Here is a 17,730-nt window from a genome sequence, read left to right on the forward strand (position 1 = left end):
ACCGTGCCGTGTGCCGGCTGACCGGCTCATGCTGGCCGTGAAGACAGTCACCTGGGAACCGGTGTCCCGGGGCAGCTGTGCCAGACGGGGCATGCCCAGGACACCGAGGTGGGGTCTGAGCTACACCCCACAGAGCCCCCCGGAGAGGGCCACGACCTGGGACCGTGGGCGCCATGCGGACTGGCGCTGGTCTGCCTCATGCCCCCGAGGCTCCAGGCCTGGCACGCAGCTGGTGCTCAATGCCCGCCCGCCCGTTCGTCAGGGGGACTGGCCCTGCCCTGCCCCTGCCCCTGTCACTTCCGCGTGGCTGGTGGAGGGTGTGGGCCCAGCAGCTTGGGCTCAAGTTGCCACAACCGTTTCTCAGTGTTACAGAACGTGATGGATAAACCTCGCTGACAAGTGCGTGCGTGCGTGTGTGCGTGTCCAGGGCGGGCCGAAATATAAAGGAGGCACCCTGACGTGAAAGGAAAGTAAACACCCAGTGAGCTGCCCAGAGCCGCCGCGTGGAGCCCACTCAGGAGGACAGGAGAGCCAGGCCGGGCCACCAGAGGCCACGGCCCCACACTCGGCCACCGCCGACACCGCGGGGCCGGCCCCACCTCCCAACACGGCAGCACGGGGCTTCCGGATGCTGAGAAAGGCCCTTCAGCAGAGAGATTTCTAGAAGAGCCCTCGTTGCCCCGTCCAGATCCCCTGTGACCAGACCCTGCCAGCTTCTCCACGGCGAGCTGCAGGGAAGCGTCCACTCCCGCTGGGTCGTCCTTCCATCCACACGGACACTACACTGCGTTCATTTCCACTGCCCACCCCCACGAGGGTCCTCCACTGGCCACATCAGAGTCAATGGGACCCAAGCCCCACCCACGAGATCTGAGGCCACCTGGGAGGACCTCCAGAGAGAGCCTCCTCCCAGCAGGACCTCCGGGCCGGGAGCTCACACGGTCCAGCAGGACCTCCGGGCCGGGAGCTCACACGGTCCAGCAGGACCTCTGGGCCGGGAGCTCACAGGAAGCACTTACCCTGTGGCCCTTCTCCCCCGGAAGTCCAGCCAGGCCGTCGAAGCCGCGGTCACCCTGCGAGGAGGACAGAGGGCTGTTCAGGGACCACACCGCTCTCTGTGACGGCTGCCCTGCCTTGGGCTACAGTTCCGGGAACATCTGTGCGCCCTGCCCGGACCTCAGGGCCCACATGGGGTGGCCACCAGCCCACCTCCCACCGCACACGCCTCTGCCTTGGGCCCATATCCCCGCCTCCTCTCCCCCAGACACCAAAAAAGGTACGAATGGAAGGGAAGCTCTTGCCCCCCGAGTCAGCCCCTCCTGCTCACCCCCACTCGAAACGAGCAAGTTGGCCACCCAAACTAACGGCAACTGTCCCGTGGACTCCTGAAACTGACCCCTCCAGCCCCTGACTTCGTGCCAGCCTGTCAGGGTGACCCAAACAGGATGCCCCTCTCCCCCCAGATGGGTGCGAGCATCAATCACCGCTGGTCATCGCAATCCCATTCGTTTATCAGTGTAAACAGTGTCCCGGCCACGTCATCACCCTGAGGACAGCGATGACGGCGGCCAGGACACCGAGGGGCCGTGAGTGCCAGCCTACCTTGGGGCCCGTCTGCCCGGGCATCCCTCTCGCTCCGTCACTGCCAGCCCGCCCCTGGAACACAGGAGGGCACCGTGTCAGCACCAAGGGGACCTCTGAGCAGCAACTCCCCGTGAAACCGAGGAGACAGCACCCCAAGCCCCGTGCAGCCAGAATCCGGAGCCAGGGGCAGCTGGACCCCCTCCCACGGGATCCTGGTCTTTCCTGGGCCTCGCCATCCTGAACTGCCACCTGCCCCTCTTGTGTCTGGAGATGGTAGGAGGTGGCTCGTGACGGGGAGAGGTCTGGAGAGCAGCCGCTCTTGGTCTCAAAGCACAGCAGAGATTGTCAGAGGAGCAGCGGGAGAAAAAAGAGCAGGCGGTCCGAGTGGACCACAGGACATGGTCTGTGCTCCCCACCCCCCCAGTGCAAGGTCCCTGGGCGCTGCCAGGAGGGAACAGTCATCTCAGACAAGGTGTCCGAGCCACGCCATGCTGGGTGAAATGCAGGTGTGATGCCAGCCCGGGGGAGAGTGGGCGGGCACCACGGGGAGTCTCTCCTCAAAATGCCACTTCCAGAAACCAAGGGGCAATCGGTCAGCAAAGTTCAGAAGACGTCACAGCCTCGGCAGAAGGTCCAGACGCTCCCGTCACTCACACGGACCCGCTCCCTGCGGGCCGTGCCGACCCAGAACCGGCACGGACCCGCTCCCTGCGGGCCGTGCCGACCCAGAACCGGCACGGACCCGCTCCCTGCGGACCAGGCCGACTCAGAACCAGGGAGACGGGCAGCCCACCGGCTCCTAGCCCCTCGCCCACTGTTGCTTCTTCCCTGGTGCGACGTGGGGACAGAAGGTCATTCCTGCAGACATGGACGTGTCCACGGCCCTGGCGACGCTGAACTTGTCTCATTATGAACCACCCCTGTGTCTTTGTCCCTTTTTCCTTTTTTATTTTCCGGGGCGGAGACGCTACTCCTGGGGAAACTGGACGCTAAGCACTCGGAGACACACAGGAAAGCTTAAGGAGCCGTCATAGCTTGTAGACTCGGATCCAAAATCAACCACCGAATCCCGGCCTGGCTGGCACCGGTGGCCCCGACAGGCCAGTGGGAGGACACGTCATGAATGACGCTAGCTCCTGGGACGGGGGAGCGGGGGACGGAGGGAGGAGTCCCCTCCCACTCAGGAATCCCTCGTTCTTGCCTTGTGGGCTCTGAAACCGGAACGGGGCCTGGTGGCCGAAGGGGACACACTCCTTGAAGAGGTTCACACTAAGCGAACAGGACACGAGGACAAGTTTATCTGCTCACACCTAGAAGCCTCGGTCACCGGTTGAAAAGAGGCGCCCGCGGTCAGAGCACGGCCCAGGGTTCATTGCGGTTTCCCGAGCTCATCTGGACGCATGAGCTTGTACTCCAACTGATGACACAGGCCTCTCACTGGCCGTGGTCTCATGGAAACAAGCCAGTGCTGTCCCTTTAGTCACAACCCTGCACAGAATCCGGGAGGCTAGGGAGACCAGTGCACAGCAGCACGGCCACTGCCCCTGACCCGGGCCGTTCCTGCAGGAATGAGGCTGGACTAAGGGCCACCGATCGTGGTGTCTCCGTGACGCTTGCTCACAAGGGGCCTGGGGAATTCTTTTCATTAAAAATGTCTGGCCTGAGCCCTGGCCGGTTGGCTCAGTGGTAGAGCGTCGGCTGTCGGGAGCCGATCCACTAATGCTGGCTAACTAGGTCACAGCAGGAGAAGACCCACAACTGCTGGCTGACAAGGTCACAGCAGGAGAAGACCCACAACTGCTGGCTGACAAGGTCACAGCAGAAGAAGATCAAAAACTGCTGATTGACAAAGTCACAGCAGAGAAGACCAATGGCTGCGGGGTGACAAAGTCACTGCAGTGAAGACCAATGGCTGTGGGGTGACAAAGTCACTGCAAAAGGAAAGGCACGATACTTCCCCCTTTGATTTTTTTAATTAATCTGGCCTTATATCCCCCCTTTTTCTGGGTGTGTGCTATTATTTGTGGCACAGGGATAATAGTACCGTACTTTCCCTGTAGATTTGTAGTAATTTCTTTGGAAATGAGACAGAGGGTGTGAGTTCCACAGAAAAGCCTGTAAGCCCCTTGAACTGGGCTCATAGACATAAGAGGCTGGCTATGATATCCCTCATAAAGGGTTAAGTTTGTAGGAGAATTCCTTCTTAATCATGTTAGAAAGAATAGATTGTGACTTGTGACTAGGTAGGAGGCAGTGGCTGTGTACAGAGCACCTCTCGGCCTTCACTTAATTCAACATTTTTCCTCCTAGCCTTTTCATGTAATAGAGTTAAGAAACATTCCTTTCTTCTTGCTTATTTGATCTGCAGATAGTGATACACTCTGAGAAGAATAGAGGTAGAACTTAACTAGTGTTTAAATATAATAAATAAGTAATATTTGACTAGACAATAGTATCTTAGGTAAGGTATAATAAAATGGCCCATTGTGTGGCCTAGAATGAAAGCGCAGTCAGCAAGAAAAGAATGTTTTACTAAGAGAATTGTCTTTTGACTAAAGGCAATTGCTAGGCTTTCTCAATGAGATGTTCTCATAAGATTTACATACTTTCAAAAAATTCTTTAATAATGAGAGAAATGTAGGAAAATCCATAGAAGTAATAACAATTAATGTCTTATGTTGCTACTAGGCTATCTTGCAAGTGCACTCTGTATATCTTTGGGTGAAAGCTATTCTTAATGTTCTGTCAATTTCTTTATAGGCAAGCCTTTTAGAATCTTGTGAGAAAAAGTAGGACACTGCTTAAACTCAAAGCCATTTATCTGAGCAAACGGTTGTCCATTGTTAGTCCTTAATAATCTCGTCTGCTAATCTCTCTCTGCCCCTTAACTCACAACAGCAGTAAAGTTAGTTAACTTTTAGTACTAATACCTTAAAAGCTTTTACCGATGTTGTTATCACTATTCAAGTTATTTTGTATTTCGAATAATTTGCTACCTGGTTTGTAATTTATAGATATAAATTAACTGTTATCCAGAAACATGTAAACATAGTGAAACAGAAGCAATGATTAACACCATGTAATTGTAACTCAGTGTGTGTGTATAAAAAGGGAGCTATACTAGCATTGAGCAGAGATGCCTGGCAGTAAATGCTAACTAGAGAATAAAGAGAAAGAAAAGAATTCGGCTCTCTCACTCGATTTCGCCGACGCCGTCTCTTCCTGTGGGACCCCTGGATCCCCCCCGGGGCTGGACCCCGGCATTTGGCGCCCGAACAGGGACCTACAGGTAATCCCCCCTCGTTGTCTCGGGACGGCTAGGACTCCACTCAGGGTGCTGCAGACCCCCCTGTAAGAAAGACAGGGTGAGGATAGGTGGAGAATTTCAGAACTTAAGATTTTGAGAAGTCATGGGCCATACTGAGTCTAAAGAAAGAAGACTCTTTATGAAAGTTATTAAGTATACACTTTCCCAAAAAGGAGTTAAGGTCTCCTCTAAACAAGTAGCTCGTTTTATGAAATTCGTACAAAAATGTTCTCCATGGTTTCCAGATGAGGGAACGCTTGATTTCGAGAAATGGGTTCAAGTTGGAGAAGATTTAAAACTTTATTATGAGCTACATGGACCAGAAAAGGTTCCAGTTGATACATTTGCTTTATGGAGCTTGATTAAAGATGCCTTAAATCCAGAACATGAGATGCATAAACTTTCTAAGGCAACTGCTCCTCCAAAAGAAGAGACTCCGTTAATTAGAAGTAAAAGGCAGTCTCAAGATACTACAAATCATGCTATGGCCTCTTTAAAATTAAGTAAACATCAGGATGATAGTGAAAATCTTTTATCTCCAAAAGATGAGGCTGAATTAGAAGATGAGGCAGCTAAATATAATAGGGATAATGAGGATTGGAAGTCAAAAACAGTCTTGCCCATATTATATCCCTCCAAGACTGACAAAAAGGATGAAAATAAGGCTATTAAAATGTCTTTGCCTCTACCAGTACAATCACCAGATGTTAATGAAAAGAAAAAATCATTTGGGTTAACAGGGTTGCAGAAGGCAATTCAAGCTTCTTGCGACCAAGGGGAAACTGATTTGGCATTATGTTTCCCTGTGGCTGTGGCTGGTGAATTTGATGAGGAGAATCCTACATGGGAGCCGCTTTCTTATAAATTATTGAAAGAGTTGAAAATGGCTTGCAGTCAATATGGACCCACCTCTCCTTATACTATGTCTTTGGTGGAAACAGTTTCTCATAATTGGATGACTCCTTATGATTGGGAACAAGTGGCTAAAGCTTGTTTATCTGGAGGAAATTATCTCCTTTGGAGAGCTGAATATGAGGAGCAAGCTAAACAACAGGCAGTTAGGAATCGGAGGACACATAATCCTGTGATTAGAGAAATGATTATGGGAGAAGGAGAATTTGCTGATGTTAGTGAACAGTTAAAACTTTCTAAACCAGCTTTGATACAAGTGAATAATTGTGCTATATCAGCTTGGAGAAAGTTGCCAGCTTTGTCTGGTGGAGATGTTACTGTGGTAGGAGTAAAACAGAAAGGTGATGAACCTTATGAGGAGTTTGTTGCTCGGTTGATTCAAGCAGTAAGAAGAGTTATTTCAAATGAGGCGGCAGGAGATATTATAATTAAACAGTTGGCTTATGAAAATGCTAATTCCACTTGCCAGGCTATGTTGCGGTCAGTGAGGAGAGAAGGAACGATAGAAGATTTCATCAAAGCCTGTCAGAATGTAAATCCTGCTTTTGTTCAGGGAGTAACTATTGCTGCAGCTTTAAAAGGAGAAACGTATCCTCAATTTATTAAGACTATGTATCAAGAAAAAATGCCTTCTGTCAATGAAGCTTCCTCTAAGGGAAGTCTTACTTGCTTTACTTGTAATCAAACGGGTCACTTTAGCCGACAATGCCCTAACAAGAGTGGGCAAGCAGGCCCAGGAGTGCAAGGGACAGCTCCCGTAATTAATAATGCTAATAATAATGTCCCATTGCCTAAGACTTTGTGTCCACGCTGTCAAAAAGGATATCATTGGGCAAAGCAGTGCCGTTCTAAATTTCACAAAAACGGACAGCCATTAGGACCAAAGTTAGGAATAGAATGGCAGCCCCCACATAATTTAAATCTGACAAGTAATCAAAGTAGCAATCAGGGAAACTGGCAAGGGGGCCAGCCTCAGGCCCCGATAACAATTGGGGCCAGCCTGAATCCATTTGTCAACTCCGGTCTGTCTCAGACCTCACCCGGGCCTCCCGCGTGGCAGGCGGGAGTTCTACCACTGAACCACCCATGCCTCCATGCAAAATATGAGAAGCAAGCCTCTTGTGGGGGTTGAAATGGAGGGATTCCGGCTGCTGGTTGCAGCAGCTATTAGAAGTCAAGAATGATTAGAAGACTGAGATGAGTTTTAAAATTGTGTTATTATCTGATTTTCTTTAGTAAAATAGAAGGACTTAAGAGTTTGGAAAAATTACAGTTTTTTTTTTTTGTTCTCCTCTTTCTCTCAACTCAATTTATTTCTTTCCTATTCTATGCCTGAAAAGAGGGCAAAGGAAACACCTGTTTGGAAATGACTAAACAGAATCTCATAAACGGCCGTTCTTGAAACTTTTCAAGAGAGAGTTCTGTTTAGTTTCTATCCAATATGTTCCAATCAAAATAGCCCTGTGTAAAAATCAAGCAGGCCATACTCTAATCTCTAAAATCCCGGGTTTCTCTCCAATTTGTCTGATTTGTCTACTTTGTCTGATTCTTGTTTGTGTTTGGTCTTTGTTTAATGTTGTCTAAATGTGATTTTTTAAGTTCTTACATACAAAAATTGAATATGCCGGCTCTAATATTATAAAATATCATCCCTACCAATTTATAATTTTAATTGAAACAAGTAAAGCGCGCTCATTTAAATTTAAATAATATGAAATATAAATCCTAAAAACTTGTTAATTTTGACTAAACTGCTTCAAGCTTCAGGCTGCTTGCTGCCACTGCAGAGCATGAAGCAGAGTAGATTTGCCTAACAAAGGTATAGGTTTTTTTACTATAGAAAAATAATGAAAGCCACACTAGAATTTTCCAGCTTTAATGTGTTCTTTAAATTGCCTGTTAATTAATGGAGTAGAAATGTTTTTATGAATATAGAAAACTCGTATACTGGAACTCCTGCAAATCTTCTTTATCATGCTTTTTACTTTAAAAAAAAAAATTTCTTTTGAATGCTGATATACAGGATTATTCAACACCTGAGACACTGGAATCTGGATCTGGATAAGCCTAAACCAATGGCAAAGTGGAAGGATTTATTGACAGGTCAATGGAAAGGTCCAGATGTAATTTTAACTCAAGGGAGAGGGTATGCTTGTATATTTCCACAGGACGCTGACTCGCCTCTTTGGATCCCAGACCGGCTGATTCGCCATGCCTCGCCGGAGGTCTCCGCTGCCGCCCTCTCCTTATCTCCCTCCTCCTCCTCCTTATACACCATCCAGTCCGGAGGAGACTTCTGTGCCACCCGCATCACCAGTGACTTTCCAGCAAAGGCCATCAAGGAGCTCTCTGTATAATCCTGTTACTCGAGTGATGCAGCGATTGTCACTACAGGAAGCTAGACGACCTCCCTATCAACGGATGGCTCGCTCTACTCGAACTGTCAACCCACCAACCTGGGGCCAGTTGAAGGCATTGACTGTGAGGGCTGATTTAATTTGTCATCGACAAAACATACATCGTAACCCTGCTAATATGTTTATTGTTATGCTAGCTGTACTTTCAATTCAGGTACTTAATGTTGAGGCTACTGAACAAAACAAATCTTATTGGACTTATATTCCAAATCCACCATTAGTTAAGCCTGTTACTTGGGGAGGAGATGATATACCTGTGTTTAATAATCATACTAAGTTTTTGGGAGAATCATGTAGTTCTTTTATTATGCATAAAACTAATTCAAATTTCTCATTTCATGGGAAAACGGATAAGGTACCTATATGTTTTATGTTTAATAATACTCACAAGATTTCTGGGTGTTTTCCTACTACACTTAAGACTATTTTGACTGATTCTCCTAAAAGTAATAAACCTGGACACCCAACAAGAGACTTATGGTCTCTCACAATTTTAATGCCTGGAGGCCCTGACACCCATGAGTATAATCCTGTTACATTGCCTCCTAAGGGATTTCACCCATGTGAACTTTATCCACCAAAAAAGGCAACTCAAGAGCCTTACTGGTGGTCTGTAGAGAATAGATTTGGTTTTCCCCCATGGCAAGAATGTGCATATTACAATTATATGAATTATACTGCATATGCTGTTAATTTCACTGTACAAGATTGGTCTAGTCCTTATTCTGAATATGATTATAGAAAATTAGTGCAGAAAATGAAAGACGATTACAGTTGGTCAGATAAATATAATCCTTTAAATAAAATCGTCACACGTTGGCAGTCTGCTGGATGGATACCTGCACAGCTGACTTATCAGGATGAATTAACCACCAGGTATCAAACAAAGCTTTGGCAGCTAATTGCAGCTGCTGCACCAGCATATTTGGTTAGGCCTTACCCTTATCCTGCTCAGAATATTTTTGTTCAGGCTTGTGTACCGGCTCCTTATGTACTCTTGATTGCTACAATAGACAGTAATCTTTCTGTTAGTACTTATAATTCTATATTTAGCATTTCCTGCTCTCGCTGTGTTTTAACAAACTGTCTATCTTATGACACCAAAGCTCAAGTTATGTTTATTTTGCGGCAGCCACCTTATGTGATGTTACCTGTTAGTCTGTCTCAGCCTTGGTATGATGACCCAGGGTTGCATGCACTACAGGCTGCTTCTGAAGCGCTTGCTCACCATCGAGGAAAGCGATTTGTTGCCGAATTGATTTTGGGAATTACTGCTCTTATTGCTATTATAGAATCTGTAGCTGCTTCCACCACTGCTTTAGCTCAATCAGTTCACACTGCAAATCATGTAAATAGTTTATCTCGTAATATATCTCTTGCATTAGCAGTACAGGAGACTATAGATAGGAAGTTAGAAATGAAAGTGAATGCTTTAGAAGAGGCTTTTATTCACATATGTAATGAGTTGTTAGCTATGAAAGCTAGAATGACTCTTAGATGCCATGCAGGATTCAGGTGGATATGTGTGACTCCTTTAGAATACAATCAGTCTATCATAGCATGGAATAATGTACAGAATCATTTGTTAGGTGTATGGAATAATAGTGATATTAGTTTAGATTTGAAGGAATTACATCAGCAAATACAAAACTTAGAACATTCAGGCTCTTTAGTCTCTGCCTCAGAAGTAGCTAATCAATTTGTTGAAAACATTAAAAGTATGTTTTCTATGCATGGCCTGACCTCTCTGGCTACTGATATAGGCATAATAATAGCTGTGACAATTATCACTCTTCTTGTCCTTCCAGTCATGTTCCGACTCTTAAACAGCAATCTCAGAGAAACAACGGTGAAAATACAAAAGCTTTATTTAAATAATAAAAAAGGGGGAGATGTCGGGAGCCGATCCACTAATGCTGGCTAACTAGGTCACAGCAGGAGAAGACCCACAACTGCTGGCTGACAAGGTCACAGCAGGAGAAGACCCACAACTGCTGGCTGACAAGGTCACAGCAGAAGAAGATCAAAAACTGCTGATTGACAAAGTCACAGCAGAGAAGACCAATGGCTGCGGGGTGACAAAGTCACTGCAGTGAAGACCAATGGCTGTGGGGTGACAAAGTCACTGCAAAAGGAAAGGCACGATACTTCCCCCTTTGATTTTTTTAATTAATCTGGCCTTATATCCCCCCTTTTTCTGGGTGTGTGCTATTATTTGTGGCACAGGGATAATAGTACCGTACTTTCCCTGTAGATTTGTAGTAATTTCTTTGGAAATGAGACAGAGGGTGTGAGTTCCACAGAAAAGCCTGTAAGCCCCTTGAACTGGGCTCATAGACATAAGAGGCTGGCTATGATATCCCTCATAAAGGGTTAAGTTTGTAGAAGAATTCCTTCTTAATCATGTTAGAAAGAATAGATTGTGACTTGTGACTAGATAGGAGGCAGTGGCTGTGACAGAGCACCTCTCGGCCTTCACTTAATTCAACATTTTTCCTCCTAGCCTTTTCATGTAATAGAGTAAAGAAACATTTCTTTCTTCTTGCTTATTTGATCTGCAGATAGTGATACACTCTGAGAAGAATAGAGGTAGAACTTAACTAGTGTTTAAATATAATAAATAAGTAATATTTGACTAGACAATAGTATCTTAGATAAGGTATAATAAAATGGCCCATTGTGTGGCCTAGAATGAAAGCGCAGTCAGCAAGAAAAGAATGTTTTACTAAGAGAATTGTCTTTTGACTAAAGGCAATTGCTAGACTTTCTCAATGAGATGTTCTCATAAGATTTACATACTTTCCAAAATTCTTTAATAATGAGAGAAATGTAGGAAAATCCATAGAAGTAATAACAATTAATGTCTTATGTTGCTACTAGGCTATCTTGCAAGTGCACTCTGTATATCTTTGGGTGAAAGCTATTCTTAATGTTCTGTCAATTTCTTTATAGGCAAGCCTTTTAGAATCTTGTGAGAAAAAGTAGGACACTGCTTAAACTCAAAGCCATTTATCTGAGCAAACGGTTGTCCATTGTTAGTCCTTAATAATCTCGTCTGCTAATCTCTCTCTGCCCCTTAACTCACAACAGCAGTAAAGTTAGTTAACTTTTAGTACTAATACCTTAAAAGCTTTTACCGATGTTGTTATCACTATTCAAGTTATTTTGTATTTCGAATAATTTGCTACCTGGTTTGTAATTTATAGATATAAATTAACTGTTATCCAGAAACATGTAAACATAGTGAAACAGAAGCAATGATTAACACCATGTAATTGTAACTCAGTGTGTGTGTATAAAAAGGGAGCTATACTAGCATTGAGCAGAGATGCCTGGCAGTAAATGCTAACTAGAGAATAAAGAGAAAGAAAAGAATTCGGCTCTCTCACTCGATTTCGCCGACGCCGTCTCTTCCTGTGGGACCCCTGGATCCCCCCCGGGGCTGGACCCCGGCAGTCGGCCTGGTGTGCGGAAGTACTGGGTTCGATTCCCGGCCAGGGCACACACAGGAGAGGCGCCCATCTGCTTCTCCACCCCTCCCCCGCTCCTTCCTCTCTGTCTCTCTCTTCCCCTCCCGCAGCCAAGGCTCCATTGGAACAAGGATGGCCCGGGCGCTGGGGATGGCTCCTTGGCCTCTGCCCCAGGCGCTAGAGTGGCTCTGGTCACGACAGAGCGACGCCCCGGATGGGCAGAGCAGCCCCTCCTGGTGGGCGTGCCGGGTGGATCCCGGTCGGGCGCATGCGGGAGTGTGACTGCCTCCCCTTTTCCAGCTTCAGAAAAATACAAAAAAATACACACACACACAAAAAAAAAATGTCTGGCCTGACCAGGCGGTGGCGCAGTGAATAGAGCGTTGGACTGGGATGCAGAGGACCCAGGTTCGAGACCCCAAGGTCGCCAGCTTGAGCGCGGGCTCATCTGGTTTGAGGAAAAGCTCACCAGCTTGAACCCAAGGTCACTGGCTCCATCAAGGGGTTACTCGGTTTGCTGAAGGCCCATGGTCAAGGCACATATGAAAAAGCAATCAATGAACTAAGGTGTCGTAACGCGCAATGAAAAACTAATGATTGATGCTTCTCATCTCTCTCCGTTCCTGTCTCTGTCCCTGTCTATCCCTCTCTCTGACTCACTCTCTGTCTCTGTAAAAAATAAATAAATAAAAATGTCTGTTAAGGCCCTGGCCAGTTGGCTCAGTGGTAGAGCGTCAGCCCAGTGTGTGGAAGTCCCGGGTTCGATTCCCGGCCAGGGCACACAGAAGAGGCGCCCATCTGCTTCTCCACCCCTCCCCCTCTCCTTCCTCTCTCTCTCTCTCTCTCTCTTCCCCTCCTGCAGCCAAGGCTCCACTGGAGCAAAGTTGGCCTGGGCACTGAGGATGGCTCCATGGCCGCCTCAGGCACTAGAATGGCTCCGGCCGCAACAGAGCAACGCTCCTGGTGGGCATGCCGGGTGGACTCCAATCAGGTGCATGTAGGAGTCTGTATCTGCCTCCGTGCTTCTCATTTCAGAAAAATAAAAATAAAAAATGTCTGTTCAACTGAATTAACGTGCTCGAGACAGGCCCGGGAAGCCGAAGCAGGTGGCTCAGTCACTGCCCCACAAGAAGGGGCCCTGGCCTTGGGGTCAAACGCGCCTTTGATGGGAGTCGGCCACCGGGCTCTCTGCCACCACGCCCGGTCTGCATGGTGGGTATCGAGAACCCACGCGCCACAGACTCCCGCTCCGTCGTGGGTGCCCCAGCCGGTCAACGGGCCGGAAAAACACTCACCCTTCGTCCAGGCTTTCCCGTCGGGCCGGGCGGGCCTTGCACACCTCGGGGGCCCTGTCCAGAACCGCAAGGCAAGGGGTCAGTGCACGTCCTCGTGTCTCAGAGACAAAGACCGGGTGTCGTCCCGTGCTCGTCAACCCGGCCCGTGGGTTCGTCCTGCCGGCTGCCCACTCGAGGCCGCCCCCCCCGGAGCAGGGCACGGGAACCCCGACCCAGAGTGAGGGCGGGCACAGGGGAGCAACAGCTGGTGCCCGCTGCAGAAACCCGTTACTTCTGCCCCGCTCCCGCTCTGCACAAAGTGACAGTTCCCTCTGACTTCCTCAGAGAAAACCAATGTCGGGGGGCACTGCCACCCTGGGAGCCACTGCCCCCCACGCACGGGAGACGCCCTCTCAAAGGGCAAAGGCGCGGTGCCCACGTACCTGAGGTCCCATGTCTCCCGGCTCGCCCTTCAAGCCTCCGCTCCCAGGGGGACCCTAGGGGACACGGCTGGTTAAGGGACGCTCAGCAGGGGAAGGCTGCAGGCGGCGGCTGGGGCGAGGGGTGCCGACACTCCTCGGGGCTGCCCACTGGGCAGGGCGCCCCTCTGGTCAGGGCCAGCAGACTCTCGACCCCTGCGCGCCTCGGTCGGAACCCACGGGACGGGCAGAGGGGTTCCCTGTTCGGGTCTCTCCCTGGTGTCACCGGGTGATGTTCCTCTCCCTCTCCAAAATGAACCTGGCCACGGTGTCTGTCTCAGCCCACGGCTCGGGACAAAGGGCGGACATCCTCTGGGCTCGTGACGAGGTCACACACCGGAGGAGAGTCCTGAGTCGCCCGGATGGGGAGGGCACTAACTGCAGACCCAGGGCCAGCAGCCAAGTCCCCTCAACGCCCCCCCAGGGAACAATGGTGGGACACCGAGTGTGTAAGTCCTACGTCTCCTTGCAAACTGCCAGGGCCCCTCGCAGTCCCCGGGGGTCCCACGCACAGGGCCTGTGCCCGTACCCGGGGCACCCAGGAGGGCGGCCGGGCTGGGCGGGAGGGCTGGCAGCCGGGTCCACCCCTCATACTGACGTCCGGAAAGGAAGAGGCGCAGAGCCCCCGGGTCACGGGGCAAAACCACAACCGGCGCAGGTACGGGGTGCTTCCCGGCCCCCAGGCCATGCAGGCCCCCCCAGCCCGGGGTCCAGTAACAGAACTAGTGTGGACCACAGCTCAAGACGCGTCCACTCCTCTCCAAAGTGAGTTGGGAGACTCAAGAGCAAGGGGATGAGAGGGGGGCCCCAACCCCTCCCCACGTGCCCACTGCGCCCCTGCTGGTGACTCACCATGGGGCCGGGTCTCCCCGTCAGACCCATCGGGCCGGCTGGCCCCCTCAATGCCAGCTGCAAGAGAGAACAGGACAGGCTGAGAGATGGCGGGGGTACTGGGCCCGACAGGTGTCCAGCTTGGCCCAGCGCATCCCAGGGACCCCTCACCTGGGCCTGCTGTAGAATGTCTGAGCTCTGTGCCTCCCCCCACCACCCAGGGCCCCGTCCCCCAGGGCCCAGACCCCTCACCCGGGCCTGCTGTAGAATGTCTGAGCTCTGTGCCCCACCACCACCCAGGGCCCTGTCCCCCAGGGCCTAGACCCCTCACCCGGGCCTGCTGTAGAATGTCTGAGCTCTGTGCCCCACCACCACCCAGGGCCCCGTCCCCCAGGGCCCAGACCCCTCACCCGGGCCTGCGGTAGAATGTCTGAGCTCTGTGCCCCACCACCACCACCCAGGGCCCCGTCCCCCAGGGCCCAGACCCCTCACCCGGGCCTGCTGTAGAATGTCTGAGCTCTGTGCCCCACCACCACCCAGGGCCCCGTCCCCCAGGGCCCAGACCCCTCACCCGGGCCTGCTGTAGAATGTCTGAGCTCTGTGCCCCACCACCACCACCCAGTGCCCCGTCCCCCAGGGCCCAGACCCCTCACCCGGGCCTGCTGTAGAATGTCTGAGCTCTGTGCCCCACCACCACCACCCAGGGCCCCGTCCCCCAGGGCCCAGACCCCTCACCCGGGCCTGCTGTAGAAGGTCTGAGCTCTGTGCCCCACCACCACCCAGGGCCCCGTCCCCCAGGGCCCAGACCCCTCACCCGGGCCTGCGGTAGAATGTCTGAGCTCTGTGCCCCACCACCACCCAGGGCCCCGTCCCCCAGGGCCCAGACCCCTCACCCGGGCCTGCTGTAGAATGTCTGAGCTCTGTGCCCCACCACCACCCAGGGCCCCGTCCCCCAGGGCCCAGACCCCTCACCCGGGCCTGCTGTAGAATGTCTGAGCTCTGTGCCCCACCACCACCCAGGGCCCCGTCCCCCAGGGCCCAGACCCCTCACCCGGGCCTGCTGTAGAATGGCTTGAGCTTGGGACTCCTGAGCTGAGACCATGGGACCTTTGGAGCCAGCATCGCCACCACCTCCGAACCGGAACTGTAGGTGTGAGATGGGGGTCACCACGGGTGCCTCGACGTGGGTGCCCGCGCTGGACAGCAGGGTTGAGGGGGGGTGGCAGCAGAGCCTCAGGGAGGCTGGCTGGGCAGCTCACAGCCACACACCCCCCCCCCGTGCACACCACCCTCCTATGCCAGCACAAGGGGGCCCCAGCCCCACCTGCTAACTTCCACCCGGGGCCCCCAGGAGACCCCGTCCCCGCTGTGTCCGGAAGTCCTCTCTGGATCTGCGGCAGCTCACCCTGAGACTCCACCACCGCTAGTTACTGTGAGGACAAGCCCAGGGCCCACACCACACCTGCACTGAGGCCGGGCAAGGGAGGTCCTGGTTCCACACCAGGTGACCCTGAGCTGTGCCCAGCGCCCCGGGCATTGGACAGAGAGCGCGGGCTCAGGGGAAACTGATGTCAGTCAGAAGACGGACTTCCAGACCAACCAGATATACTCTATCTCCTGGGCCTGGGCTCCCCGTGACGGTCCTGGGCAGGTCAGGCCCAAGGAAGGACCAGCCGGCAAGCATGCCGACTCGGAGGCCCAAGGGGTGACAGTACGTGTTTGACAACAGGCAGATGTCACGAGTATAGCTGTCCTTCAGGGAGCCTGACTCTACCCCCTCTCGGGTGGGTCAGCCCTGGGCACCCACCCTTGACCACTGGCGTCCACTCTTCTGCGAAAGCAGGACGGCCCCCCAGGAGCCTACCCCTGGCATGGTCAGCCCAGGTTGGGGCCAGTCTGTGGCCAGAAGGCCGTTCCCCTTGGAAACAGAGCCCCGGGCCTCACGCCCCACCGACTGCCCACCCCACAGACAGGGACACTCACGGGCAGCATGAGCATGGTTCCAGGGGGCCCGGGCAGCCCGTCGGCCCCAGGAAGACCCGGGCGTCCAGGCGGACCCTGCGGACAGAGGGGGCCGAGACAGCCTGGTCAGGGTGGAGAGGGCAAAGCCGGGCCACGGCGGGACGAGGGGGTTGGGAGCCACGGCCCAGCAGGAGATGACACTGGACAAGCACAGGGGAGAGCCGGCCCCGCGGCCTGGAATGTTCCAGAGCCCAGGCCGAGAAGAGGGGGCTGTCGCTGTGGGATGGGGGTGAGGAACGGCTCCTGGGGGAGAAGGCTGAGGGAGGAGGGATGTCTGGGCAGGTCCAGGGGAGCCCAGAGAGAAAGGGGGGTCGCAGTTGGGGGGCAGACGCAACACTCCAGAACACGGACACCCCACCGGGTCTCCACACCACACAGACAGGCGGACAGACAGGGGGCACCAGGCGTCCACCCCTCTGGGACACCCCGCCCGGGTCTCCACACCACACAGACAGGCGGGCAGACACGGGGCACCGGGCGCCCACCCCTCTGGGACACCCCGCCCAGGTCTCCGCACCACACAGACAGGCGGGCAGACACGGGGCACCGGGCGTCCACCCGTCCAGGACACCCCGCCCGGGTCTCCGCACCCCACGGGCAGGCGGACAGGCACGGGGCACCGGGCGTCCACCCGTCCAGGACACCCCGCCCGGGTCTCCACACCACACAGACAGGCGGACAGACAGGGGGCACCAGGCGTCCACCCCTCTGGGACACCCCGCCCGGGTCTCCACACCACACAGACAGGCGGGCAGGAGACACCGGGCGTCCACCCTCCGGGACACCCCGCCCGGGTCTCCACACCACACAGACAGGCGGGCAGGCAGGGGGCACCGGGGCGTCCACCCCTCCGGGACACCCCGCCCAGGTCTCCGCACCACACAGACAGGCGGGCAGGCAGGGGGCACCGGGGCGTCCACCCCTCCGGGACACCCCGCCCGGGTCTCCGCACCCCACGGGCAGGCAGGCAGCCCCGAGGACACCCGCCCTGGCTGCTGACAAGCCCAGTTCCTCCTCACGGTCAGTGCGGCCACTCCTCGGGCTGCTCCATGCCGCGCTCGCCTGCTCAGATGGAAGGCGGGTCAAAGCGTCCCCCGACTCAGACAGACACAGTGACCTGAACTAAACAGGCCAAGGCTGTGCCCTCCACACCCTTCCGCTGACCCGGTCTCTACCGCGGGTCCCACACAGACAGCCCTCGACATCTGTTCTCTCGGTCCTCTGGCCGGCTCAGGACCACGCGAGTATCAAGCCTCCCTGCAGGACGGCGTTTTCAGAACACGTCTTCCACTCAGCGTGGCCTCTCCTTCCGGCCGATGCCCGGCACGCCGGACACTGACAACGTTCGTTTGGCCTCCAGATGGAAGCTCCACTCGCTGTCCCGCTGAAGAAAGGATCCTGATGGCCACACGCCAGGAGGACTCAGGGGTGTGG

The 17,730-nt window shown here is 53.1% G+C and overlaps 1 protein-coding gene across 3 annotated transcripts in view; it reads right to left on the minus strand.

The window, feature by feature from the left end:
• Positions 1-17,730, minus strand: part of COL5A1 (collagen type V alpha 1 chain) — a 171,986-nt gene that overhangs the window by 78,717 nt on the left and 75,539 nt on the right. For all 3 annotated transcript variants that reach the window (XM_066366730.1, XM_066366729.1, XM_066366728.1), the window contains exons 12-18: positions 16,258-16,332; positions 15,326-15,418; positions 14,296-14,352; positions 13,408-13,461; positions 12,986-13,039; positions 1,603-1,656; positions 1,020-1,073 (exon numbers count right to left, since the gene is read on the minus strand). In XM_066366730.1, the coding sequence (XP_066222827.1) occupies positions 1,020-1,073; positions 1,603-1,656; positions 12,986-13,039; positions 13,408-13,461; positions 14,296-14,352; positions 15,326-15,418; positions 16,258-16,332 (441 nt within the window). The remainder of the gene's footprint in view (positions 1-1,019; positions 1,074-1,602; positions 1,657-12,985; positions 13,040-13,407; positions 13,462-14,295; positions 14,353-15,325; positions 15,419-16,257; positions 16,333-17,730) is intronic.

The sequence above is a fragment of the Saccopteryx leptura genome, chromosome 2, assembly GCF_036850995.1.
Source record: "Saccopteryx leptura isolate mSacLep1 chromosome 2, mSacLep1_pri_phased_curated, whole genome shotgun sequence".
NCBI classification, from domain to species: domain Eukaryota; kingdom Metazoa; phylum Chordata; class Mammalia; order Chiroptera; family Emballonuridae; genus Saccopteryx; species Saccopteryx leptura.